At 35.8% G+C, this 12,871-nt stretch overlaps 1 protein-coding gene across 3 annotated transcripts in view; it reads right to left on the bottom strand.

Annotated features, from left to right (window-relative positions):
* Uggt2 (UDP-glucose glycoprotein glucosyltransferase 2) overlaps positions 1 to 12,871 on the bottom strand; it is a 166,875-nt gene that overhangs the window by 14,693 nt on the left and 139,311 nt on the right. For 2 of the 3 annotated variants that reach the window (XM_046454787.2, XM_046454788.2), the window contains 4 exons: positions 11,093 to 11,275; positions 9,606 to 9,766; positions 8,867 to 8,981; positions 571 to 687 (listed from right to left, as the gene is read on the bottom strand). In XM_046454787.2, the coding sequence (XP_046310743.1) occupies positions 571 to 687; positions 8,867 to 8,981; positions 9,606 to 9,766; positions 11,093 to 11,275 (576 nt within the window). Of the gene's footprint in view, positions 1 to 570; positions 688 to 8,866; positions 8,982 to 9,605; positions 9,767 to 11,092; positions 11,276 to 12,871 lie in introns of those variants that run through there. The other variant, XM_058582781.1, reaches the window with a different exon arrangement.

Genomic DNA, 12,871 nt, shown 5'->3' with positions numbered 1-12,871 from the left:
GTTTATGCCAAACACTTGCTTTTCTTCTGGGAGTTGATAATTTTGGCATGTGCCAGGCAGAGGGTGACTGCATGGTGACAAGTTCCCCAGAAAAGCCATGGGAATTGTGTTTCTAATAAGCATCTTTTGGAGGCAACACTCCATATATGCTGCAGAATTTAAGACTTTGAGTTATTAACTTGTCTTGTGTGACTTTAGAGACAGAGAGAGAGAGAGAGAGAGAGAGAGAGAGAGAGAGAGAGAGGGGGGATCTGCATCTGACTTTGTCTTCACCCCACATGCCTTTTCCCTTTGCTGACTGTGCTTTCTATCTTTTCGGTGCAATGACCTATAGCCAATGAGTACAGTATATTTTGCATCCTCTGAGTTCTTCCTTCTGAATTAGCAAACCTGAGGGTGGTCTTGGGGGTTCCCCCAACACAGCTCTCTACTTGCTAACCTAAGAAAAATGCAAAGCAAACTGAGCAGCAGAAAAAGAGGTAATATATGTGCCATCCATTTGTAAAACAAAATATTTCTCTTTTGAACACTTCCCCATCTACTTATTTATAAATGTAAACAGACACTCACCAGATCTATAGTTTTGGCTCTTTGTTTGGATTCATCATCACACCAGGTTTCACACCATAGCCAATCTTGAGGAAGAGACTTGATGGCAACTTGGTAAATCATATTGTTAGGAAGATCCTATAGAAAAAAAATGATTTAAGCAGAGGTATAGAAATTAGAGTCCAAAGGAAAGAAGCTGAAGATATCATTTAGACTACAAACAGATCATAAAAACATGTCAATTTGAGGTATCTCCATATTTTTAAGCCCTAAATGCCTAATTTGATCCAATATTCTTGTGTCCTATGAATGAACATATGCACTGGAACTATATCCACAACCCCTTAAGGCTTCATCCCAGAAAGGAGGCCCTGAAATCCACCACTTCATATTCCCCCAGTGGACAGCCTCAGTATCTTGATCTGCTTTGGAATGTCAAAAGTTAACTATTCACATGTGCCTGCTATTGGTATTTATGTTGGTCACTACCACATTCTCCTGATTCTGAGGTGACCTTTCATCTCCCTATTGGAAACAATGCCCATGAATATATTCCTTTCTGCATGGCTCAGGATTTTTTTTTAGAAAGACTGCTGGCACATGGGTTCAAGGATGTTCGACAAATGAGACTAGTAAGTTAGAGAACTCTGGAGAGACTAAGGGACACTTCAGTAGAGACAGTTGTTTCTATCCTCAGATGTTCACATTCCATAGCCAATGGCATGCAGGTACCTGCATTAGCTGTCTTTTATAAGCTCTAATTAGGATTTACAATTTTAGGGTTCCTCTTTCAACACTCTGATTAAACATGATATAGTCCTAGCAAATACAGTAAGAAAATAAAATAAAAGATATACAGATTAAAAAGAAGAAAAAAAAGTGCTGTTATTTGCAACTAACAGTACTGTTTATGTAGAAAATCTCAAGCATCAGTGAAAAAAAGTCTCCTGAAACTAATAAGCAATTATAGCATGGTTATAAGACACAAAGTTAATACATAAAAGTCAACTACTCTTATATACATCAGAAATGAATAACTGGAATTTGAAATAAGAAAAACCCACTATGCCATTTACATTAGCATGAGAAATTTATTCATTACTGCTTTTGAAGGCTTACTATAAAAGCTACATGAGATGGACATCATTACCCTACACACGTATGACTACCACATACAGTGCAACTCTACATTGTATATTACCAGAGAAATGAAAAGCTGTGCTCCATTTGTGTAAAATGAACCAAAATACATTCTGCTATCATGTATTTTAGAATAAAAATAATTTTTTCAAAAAGCTACAGTAATCCAGACAGTGTGATATTATTTGAAATAGAAAAATAGACAATAGAGTCCAGAAATATGGGAATTCTCTAACTTCTGTATAATTTTTATGTAAACCTAACAGCTCTAAAAAAATAAAGTCTTTAAAAAGCTTAATTTTTTGTCTTATTTATTCTAATTAATTATACATGACAGAAGGCATTTCAATTAACACTACACACACAGAGCACAATTTTTCATGTCTCCAGTTGTACACAAAGTTGAGTCACACCATTTGTGTCTTCATACATGCAGTGATGTCCATCTCATTCCACTGTCTTTTTTATCCCCATCCCTCCACTTCCCTTCCATCCCCTTTGCCCTATCTAAAGTTCCTCCATTCCTTTCATTTTCCACCCCCATCCCCATTACAGATTAGCATCCACATATCAGATAAAAAACATTTGGCCTTTAGTTTTTGGGGATTGGCTAACTTCACTTAGCATTGTATTCTCCAACTCCATCCATTCACCTGCAAATGCCATGATTTTATTCTCTTTTAATGCTGAGTAATATTCCATTGTGTATATATATATATCAGTTTCTTTATCCATTCATCTACTAAAGGGCATCTAAATTGGTTCCACAATTTAGCTACTGTGAATTGTGCTGCTATAAACATTGATATGGCTGTGTCCCTGTAGTATGCCGTTTTTAAGTCCTGTGGGTATAGATCAAGGAGTGGGATAGCTGGGTCAAATGGTGGTTCCATTACAAGTTTTCTAAGGAATCTCCATACCACTTTCCAGATTGGTTGTACCAATTTGTAGTCCCACCAGCAATATAAGAATGTGCCTTTTCCCCCACATCCTTGCCAACACTTATGGTTGTTTGTATTCTTAATAAGTGCCATTCTGACTGGAGTGAGATGAAATCTTACAGTAGTTTTGATTTGCATTTCTCTAATTGCTAGAGATGCTGTACGCTTTTTCATGTATTTGTTAATTGATTGTATATCTTCTGAGAAGTGTCTGTTCAGGTCCTTGGCCCATTTATTGATTGGGTTGTTTTTTTGGAGTTTAGCCTTTCGAGTTCTTTATATACCCTAGAGATTCGTGTTCCATCTGATGTGCAAGTGGTAAAAATGTGCTCCCAAGCTATAGGCTCTCTATTTACCTCACTGATTATTTCTTTTTCTAAGAAGCTTTTTAGTTTGAATCCATCATATTTATTAATTATTGACTTTAATTCTTGTGTTATAGGAGTCTTGTTAAGGAAGTAAGGGATCTAATTTGACATGATGGAGATTTGGGCCTACTTTTTATTCTATTAGACACAGGTTCTCTGATTTAATTCCTAGGTCCTTGATCCACTTTGAGTTTTGTGCATGGTGAGAGATAGGGGTTTAATTTCATTTTGTTGCATACTGATTTCCAGTTTTCCCGGCACCTTTTGTTGAAGAGGCTATCTTTTCTCCAATGTATGTTTTTGATGTCTCTAATATAAGATAACTGTAATTATGAGGGCTGTGTCCTCTATTCTGTACCACTGGTCTACCAGTCTGTTGTGGTGCCAATACCATGCTGTTTTTGTTACTGTTGTTTTGTAGTATTGTTTAAGGTCTGGTATAGTCATGCCACCTGCTTCATTCTTCTTGCTGAGGATTGCTTTAGCTATTCTAGGTCTCTTATTTTTCCAGATGAATTTCATGACTGCTTTTTCTATTTCTATGAGGAATGTCATTGTGATTTTGACTGGAATTGCATCAAATCTCTATAGTACTTTTTGTAGTATGGTCATTTTGACAATATTAATTCTGCCTATCCAAGAACAAGGGAGATCTTTTCCATCTTCTAAAATCTTCTTTAATTTCTTTTCTTAGTGTACTGTAGTTTTCATTGTAGAGAACTTTCACCTCTTTTGTTGATTCCCAAGTATTTTTTTTTAAATATTTATTTATTTAGTTAGTTATTGGCAGACACAACATCTTTGTTTGTATGTGGTGCTGAGGATCGAACCCGGGCCGCACGCATGACAGGCGAGCGCGCTACCACTTGAGCCACATCCCAGCCCAAGTATTTTATTTTTTGAGGCTAATGTTAATGGGGTAGTTTTCCTAATTTCTCTTTCAGATGATTCATCAGTGATATACAGAAATGCATTTGATTTATGGGTGCTGATTTTATATCCTACTACTTTGTTGAATTTATTTACAAGTTCTAGAAGTTTTCTGGTGGAATTTTTTGAATCCTCCAAGTATAGAATCATGTTATTGGCAGATAGTGATAGTTTGAGTTCTTTTCCTATCTATATCCCTTTAATTTTTTCCATCTAACTGTTCTGGCTAGTGTTTCAAGAACTATGTTAAACAGAAGTGGGGAAAGAGGGCATACCTGTCTTGTTCCAGTTTTTAGAGGAAATGCTTTCAATTTTTCTCCATTTAGAATGATGTTGGCCTGGGGCTTAGCATAGATAGCTTTTACAATGCTGAGATATGTTCCTATTATCCCTTGTTTTTCTAGTGTTTTGAACATGAAGGAGTGCTGTATTTTGTCGAATGATTTTCAATACATGCAAAAAAATATGATCATCTCAATAGATGCAGAGAAAGTATTTCACTTTTTAAATGCTATTATGAATGCTATTGTTTTAAATTTCAAATCCACTTGTTTATTGATGACATATGGGAAAGTGATTTCACCTTGGTATATTAACTTACTATCTTGTTTCTGAGTTATCATTCCTTATCACTCCAAGGTTTTTGTTGATGGTTCTTTTGGGTTTTCCACATAGAAGGTAATGTCACTTACTAGTCATGATCATTTCTTTCTTTCTAGTCCATATTTGCTTTTCTCATCTTACTCCATTAGCAGAGACCTTACTTTGGTTTTAATTTTTCTTTTCCTCTTAACTTTCTAAGTGGAAGCTGAGGTTATTTATTTCAGACATTTTTTCTTTTTTAAAAACGAGGTACTTAGTAATATGAGTTTATATTTAAGCACTATTTTAACTGCTTCACATGACACTCTTCATCATTTGATTTGCACAGAAAGAAAAGTAGCCTACAGTTGGAATGTAATCAGAATTCACTTGAAATGGTAAATGATATAACATTTACCAATGTCATGGTAAAGAGGCTCAGAAAGACAAATAATGAAAGATTAAGGAAAAGGAATTCTGGAGTGGAGGTTTATGGATGAATCTTTGGGTACTGAACCTTAAACATTACCAGAAAGCACTTAATAGAGATGCTGCACTAAATGACAAACCAGACAAAACGATAGTCTGCTGATGTCTGCTAGACTTGGTCCCTGGCTACTCCAATGGCACAATAGGCACATGCGTGGAGTAGAATGACAGCAGAGATGGAGACCGTGCATGGGCCCAACAGCATGGGCCCAAGTCTGATCTAACTCTTACAGCTGCCAAGAGAACAGAACAATACTGGTCTAATGCTAAACGTATACTTTGAAAAGATCAATCAGCAGTTTAAAGATTAATCAGCAGTTTGGTGGCAAATTAACTACAATGGACCCCTTCAGCCCTGAAAGAGCATAATTCTTCTGAACTGAACTATATACATATTTTGTGTATGGGTTTGCTTTCTGTGCTTTCATTATCCAAGAGCTTAAGGAGTTATCCAGTGACACAGGGTTCGATATAATACTGTATTAGATTAAGAGACCAAATACACAGCAAAGATGCTGCAGTCTGGGCACAAAATAACCGAGCCACCACAAAAATTTGTAGATTCAAACAGCAACTCTTTATTCCTGAACTCTCACCGGCACTCTACACACATGTTCTGGGAAAATACACTCCCTTCACCGGGCTCTGCGTACCAATTCTCTCAGAACCCCGCGAGAACTCAACAGGAACTCAAGGAGCGGGCGCCTGAGGCAGCAGGATACCCACTATTCCCAGCAGGATCCACCCTAAACCTGGAGCCACCCTAATCCAGCAGGATCCACCCTAAACCTGGAGCCACCCTAATCCCTGAGCAGGGTCACCTTTCAACCAAAAATGCCATTCCTACTTGGCTATGGCTCTCAGCACAAAGATATCATGGCAGAGGGCATATGACCATGAGATTTCACAATCCTATCACACTATGATACCACACAGAAGATGCTGGCCTGAAAGAGCAATTCAACAGTCTATTGAAGACACCAGAGGTGCTATCTTGACGTTAGTACTTTGCAAGGGTAAGGTGCCATTCTGCATATGCAGCATTATATTCTAAATCAACAACCATCATATAGTGTTGTTACCATTCATAAGAATTACGCAGGTTCAAGGAACAAAGTAAGGTGATAAGACCCTTCTTATCATCCCCACGGATTCTTTTAAGGAGGTTGTGCTTATTATCCCCACAACCTCCACAACCAAGTAATCCAGAACCACTTTGTGATTCATTATGTTAAGGGAATCCAGAATGGAGAGCAGAGACAATGGGTCTAAGTATGGGCTACAAATCAGCTCCAGATATACAAGTTGAAGTTGTCCCACTAACTTCATTCTTAAGTTTTCTGTTGAATTTATTCAAAGAGGTAGATTCACATAGAACAGTGTGCACTATAACAGATGCTATGATGTAGCACCCATATCTCCATTCAAGTCTGAAAACTTCTACTAGCTGCTGACAAGTGCTGCTGGCCGACAACTTTCAACTGTCAGTTATCATTAAGAACTACCACTGGGGGAAGAGTTGTCTCACCAAGGTCAAACCTTTTCCTGGGAAAGCCTATATACAATGATTTGTTGATGTGAAGAAATAAATACCAGGGTTCCTTGCCCACCTTTGTGCATTGCCACCTTAGAAAGACCATCACAGCTTCAGAGCTCCCTAGGGATCATTCATCTAAGACCTTCTTGAATTTGGAGAATCTTACCAATTCTATTTCACTCCTTGCCCTGAACTTGCTGGTCCTGAGAGCACTTCCTAGTAAATCTTTTGTAAACTAATTTCCATTTTAGTCAGTTTGTTTCCTGAGAAATACAACCTGTGATAGGCAGCTAAGTGGTATTTGCTGATGCAGGTAATGGAAGAGGAAAGAACTTGAGTTATTAACTTTGAGATAGTTTGGGGCACTAATGGGTGATCCTGGTAGATTTAAATATGAGTTTGGCATTTAGGGATAGCTAAGATACAGATAAAATTTGGGAATTATTCGTAGAAAGATGGAAACTGAAAGGATGAATGAAGGTAAGATTGTTAATAGAGTTGGTACAGAATGAGAAATGGGCCAAGCTGAGACTCAAAGCATAGCAACATTTATCTGGAAAGCACAGAAAAAGTAGTGGTTCATCAAAACAACTACTATAGGAAACGAACAGATATCAGGGAAGAACCTTGAAATTTTGGAATGTATTATGGCAGCCAACAAATTTATGTTGTAAAGAAAGCACATGAGAATAAAGAAGAGCTCACTATATACTTTTACCTAGTAAAAAGATAATAGACTTTAGTGAGAAGTGTTTAGTGGACTGGTGGGAATGAAAGTGAAACTGCATCAGAATAAGGGCAGTGATCCCCCAAATATGCTGATGCAATATTAGGAGAACACAGAGTTCTTGGAAAGCTTAAAAAATGAGTCCTTTCTTTAGTACAGGCAGATGATAGTCAAATTCACAAGCTTTTAATTATATGTTAAGACTAAACATTACTTATAAATAAATAATCTACTGGTAAAATAACTAAAAATTACAAAAATTGTGGTAATCTTAATCTAAATTTGGCACGTTATAGGTGTTTACCAAGGACCCTAAATCAGTTTTCTACTAACTGGCAGTACTGAAAAGATCCTATTTTGTATGTGAATATGTAAGTATTTGGAGTTCTCCTAATTTTCAAGAATAATTTTAATTAAGTCCCTTACCAGTGTGGTCTAGTCATTAATATTTTGATCTAAGTTTTTCATTTACTAGATTTTTAAAGAATATGCCTAAGCTTTATACATAATCTGGACCCTTTTCCCTCATGGTGTACTCCTCTCCACCCTAATTTTATTTCAGGTTTGGCATTTAGGGATAGCTAAATAGCCTTCCTTGCTATTTCTCAAACATGTAAAGACCTATTCCCATCTTAGAAATTTTGCATTAGGTATTCCCTCCGTGTAGAATCGTCACATCATCTGTATGGTCAGTTTTACATCTCCATCTTAAATCCACTCAAATGTCACCTTTGTAGGGATATATGGGTGCCCAATTTACAATTACAAACCCCAACTCCTTCACCATTCTGAACTATCATCATTTCCTATTTTAATTTTTTCCTCTGGGATACTGATTACCTTTAATTATATTTTAAAAAAATTTATCTTACAATTAAAATGAAAGCATCATGTACTTAAGAATCCTTTTGTTTTCTGTTATCTCAGGTCTTAGTAGCGTGTCTTGCGCTTACCAGGTATGCAACAGATGCAATAATGAAGAAGTTCATGGGATAAGAGGAAAAGGTGTTTATGAGGAAGGATAAAAAGTGTTTCTAGGGACACTGCATGAAGCAAGTTTGTCTTTGAGATGGGGGATGGGAGGGGAACAAGAAAGAATTGAGTATAAACAAGGTCTGGTGGCCCATGCTTATAATTCCAGCAGCTCTGGAGGCTGAATCAGGAGGATTGCCAAGTTCACAGCTAGCCTCAGCAACTTCACAAGGCTTTCAGTGAGACCGTCTCAAAAAAAAAAAAAAAAAAAACAGGCTGGGGATGTGGTTCAGTGGTTAAGCATCCCTGGCTTCAAGTCTTGTTCACTCCCTGCTGCCCTGTCATATACACACAGGGAGGAACCAAGTATGATATATGTATTTTTTTTTTTGTGGTGCTGGGGCCAGGGTCTTATGTATGCTAGGCAATTGCTCTACCACCTAGCTATACCACCAGCTCTGAGTAAGTTTAATGATGATTGCTGAGAGCCATAGCCGAGTTGGAATGACGCATGGCATTTTTGCCAGAACAGAGTGGTTGAGAGGTGACGCCAGCAAGCCATTGAGATGATGATGGTTATGTTAAGCTGTGTATGTATGTACTAAAACATTTTTGTTAACATTTTACTTACCTGATCTAGATTTGAAAGACTGTTCGGATCTTGGCTGAGAGCTTGGTACTGGCCCCTGAGCCTGTCACCTGCTGCAATTCTCCTGAACTTCTTGAGATCCACTACGTATAAGGCACTGCAAAAGTGAATATTTCTTGATAGTCTATGTTGCTTATGTAATTGCACTTTCCCCAGTGAATGTCTACAATAATGCTATTCATTTAACTACAAACATCGTATGATCTAATAATAAGTCCTTTCATAAAATTGCTCCCAATATCTAATACTATTTCCATGGAGTATGAAAGGTGTTATAGTTCTGGTAGGACCTATGTTCTAGAGTTACTACAAGTTATTTTCAAGTTGTCATGAAATTCATGGCCCTACAAAAGAGTAACAGCTATGAAGATAGTACAGTCATTTAAATATTTGGCAAACCAAGCTTAAATAATGCTCCTACAGTGGTTAGGAGCATTATACTTGAGCCCTATCACTTGGGTTTAACTGGCTAAACTATGTACTAGCAAGGGTAGCCTGGCAAGTTACATAACTGCTGAATGCTTTAGTTTCCAAATCTATAAAATGGAGATAATAATAGTGTTACAAAACCTGATACACAGATTTTATGAGTTAATATATGTAAAGACACTTATTTTTTACCTGGCATGTAATAAGCACTATGTAACTGGTTATCATTATCATAATTTCTAAGAAAAGTGAATGCTATAATTCAATATCTCATTTATTTAAATTTTCTCACCTGATATGGTATTTCCTTCTCATAAGATGTGATGCCCAGTATCCTGTTTTCCAGAATCGATATCCATCCATGTCAGTGCGGCTATCACAGAATGGAGTGTACCCATAAGGAGCTCCACCCAGATCAAAATCTCGGAGTTCTTTTAGGTCATGTCTCACTATCTAAGTAATTAAAATAGAATGTAAAATAACATATTTCCTTTTTATGGGTTTGTCAATCATTATCACCCTACTATAGCTACAGAGCACGATACATTTTCCTCAAGTTGCTTTCACTTGCTGTGAATTCATTGAATGTTTTATTCCTCTTGTCCTTACATATTAAAAGAAACATGAAATTTATGTTCTCAGTCTATAAAACAGTAGTCTTACCAGTAAGAATACTATGTTACATCATTTGTAAGAAAGTTTTTTTTTTTTTTTAAACATAAAATACATTTTGGGAAGGGTTTAAATATTACCTAAGTACACAGGCCTCAGTTTCTCAATGTGTGGAGTAATATTTGAAAATAATTTTATAATAAATATCATTATGTTAAAAATCATAAATTTGAATCAAAGAAAAATTTGATTATTTTAAATAGCTTTAAGGAAAATGTTGGATTTTGTTTTATTTTACTTTATGTTAGGGGAAGATTGGAGAAAGAATTGTATCAGCTAATGTTTAGAAATGCTTACTTCTTCATCTACATTTGCCTGTTTTTTGTTTTAATTACAATGGTTCATATTTATCAACTTGGAAACTAGTATAATAAAAGTACAGTATAAGTAAATTCTAATATAGAACTTTAAAATATTCCTTTTGTTCTAATAGAGGATATGAATTTGAATTAATATACATATAACATTTATGTTACATTTACATGTATATATTACTGTTATTAGAAATTGTATGTTTTCCAATTTTTTTCAAATTAATGATTACAAAGGCAGTGAAAAGAGTAAAGGGGAAAGTCATTATTTTTGGATATAAATTTGAAAGCTTAGAACATTAATGGGGAGAGCAAATTCAAGGCATTATTTTCATTAAGTAGTAGAGTGATGAGGATTTGGTTACTAGTTTAATGTCAAAGAATGCTACTGTAGATGTAAAAATGACAGGATGGTTGTCATTGCTGTTAACTTTTCCAGGAAGAAAAAATAGTTAATTTAAAAAATTCAGCTTATATTTGTAGGAATTCATTTAACTAGTCTTATGATTAATATATTTATTTTTATTCCCAGACTTAAACTATTACAGATAGAAAACTGTTATGTCCTAAATAATAAATGGTACTTCTTGCAATTCCTTCAATTTTCACCTGGAATACTGACCACTTATTTTTCAATTATAGGCACTTTGCTAATGCACTACAATCATGACTTACATGTTTATGTAGCATGGCAACAAATACAATAACGTGAGCAACATAAATTAACCCCTTATATTCACACAGAAGTGTAAAAGAAATTTGTTCACTACTAAAAAACAATAAATAATCTTATTACCTGGTCAGCATCAACAAAAATAATTTTATCTACTGCTAGTGGAAAAAGGACATCAAGGAAAAGAATTTTGTAACCCCAAATAATTCGTTGTTTTTCAGTCTGCTGATGAAGCCAGTGGGGCCACTTATATTGGACCAGTTCATATTGGAATCCATACTCCATAGCCATATGAGGAATTATCTCCTAAAAACATACACACAAAATCATATACACTTGAGGAAGAGAAAGAAGCTTAGTTTTATACAAACTTCTAAATATTACTTCTATAAATTATTCTATGCTAAAGTCATAATTCTTTGGGAAGTGTCTCCCAAAGGTCCATGAGTGGAAGTCCTGGTTGCTAGTCTATGGCACTATTCAGAAGTAGTGGGACCATCAGGAGGTAGGGCCTAGGAAGTTAGGTCATTGGGGTGTGCTCTTGAAGGGACTCCTTTTTGTTTCCCATAACATAACATGAAAAGGCCTCGTCAACCACGTGCTCCTGCTATGACATACAGTGCTACCACAGGCCCAAAGCAACAGGGCCAAATAACCATGGACTGAAACCTCCAGAACTGTGAGCCAAAATAAACCTCTCTTCCAAGTTGGTTATCCTAAGTGTTTGTTATAGTTTAGCAGGAAGCAGAGCAACACCATCTATTAATGACAAATATGAAAATGGTGACAAATACATAAAACTATATACTGTCATTAAGCAAGGGACTATGTTAACGAGCAAGTTTATTAATGTTAAGATAAATGTTTTTTATAATTTTACTACTCATGTCTGACTGGAGATAACCTGACTTCAGAAAGAAAACCCTGTGAATACTCTTGTATCACACAGTTTATAATTAAGCTAACCCATTGGTTGATCAGAGAAATGCAAAAAAAGTACAAAATTATTTATAAATCGATAAATCAGATCCTCTACAGAAGTTCCATGTTTGAGATTTATGACTAATTCAGGAATTACACATAAAAGGTGGTTACCCCAGTCAGAATATCTGACACCTGATTCAATGTCTTTGCACATATTAGCAGCACAGTTCTGTGTCAACAATAAGGATATGTTTTGAGAAATGTGTCATTGGTGACTATGTCATGGCAAATGTCACAGGGTTGCTTATATAAAACTAGATGGTATTGTCTGTTGTTTCTAGCCTTCAAACCTGTACAGTCTGCTGCTGTACTAGAGGCAACTAAAATAAAATAATATACATTTTTGTATCTAAATAGAAAAGGTAAGTAAAATATAGCATAAAGGATAAAAACTGACATCCTCTATAGGGCAACTACCATGAATGGGGCTTGCAGTACTGGAAGCTGCTCTGGCTGAGTAGATGGGTGATAAGGGAATGTGAAGGCCTAGAACACAACTACAGACTTTATAAGCACTACACTTAGGCTTTATGAAATTTATAAAATTTTATGCTTTCTTCAATATAAATTAGCCTTACCTTACTGAAACATTTTTGCTTCAAAAACTTTTAAAGTCTTTTTCTATTTTTTTTATAAAAACTTTTTCAATTTTTTAAACTGCCTTGTTAAAAACTAAGACAAAAACATAATATTAGGATGCCTACACAGGGTCACAATCATCAATAACACTCGTCTGATCTCACATGAAGGTCTTCTGGGGCAGTAACCTAAAAAGGAGCTGTCATCTCCTGTGAGAACAATGCCTTTTTCTGGATACCTTCCTAAAAGATCTGCCTGAGGCTGTTTTACAGTTAACTTTTTTTTTTTTTTTAAATAAGCAGGAATACACTTTAAAACAATGAAAAAATGTAAATACAT

This window comes from Marmota monax, unplaced genomic scaffold (genome assembly GCF_021218885.2).
Source record: "Marmota monax isolate L192 unplaced genomic scaffold, Marmota_monax_Labrador192_F-V1.1 WCK01_AAM20220418_F8-fsc00026, whole genome shotgun sequence".
Taxonomy (NCBI): Eukaryota; Metazoa; Chordata; class Mammalia; order Rodentia; family Sciuridae; genus Marmota; species Marmota monax.
Note: the sequence above shows the minus strand (reverse complement) of the source record. Positions and strands in the feature narration are given on the sequence as shown.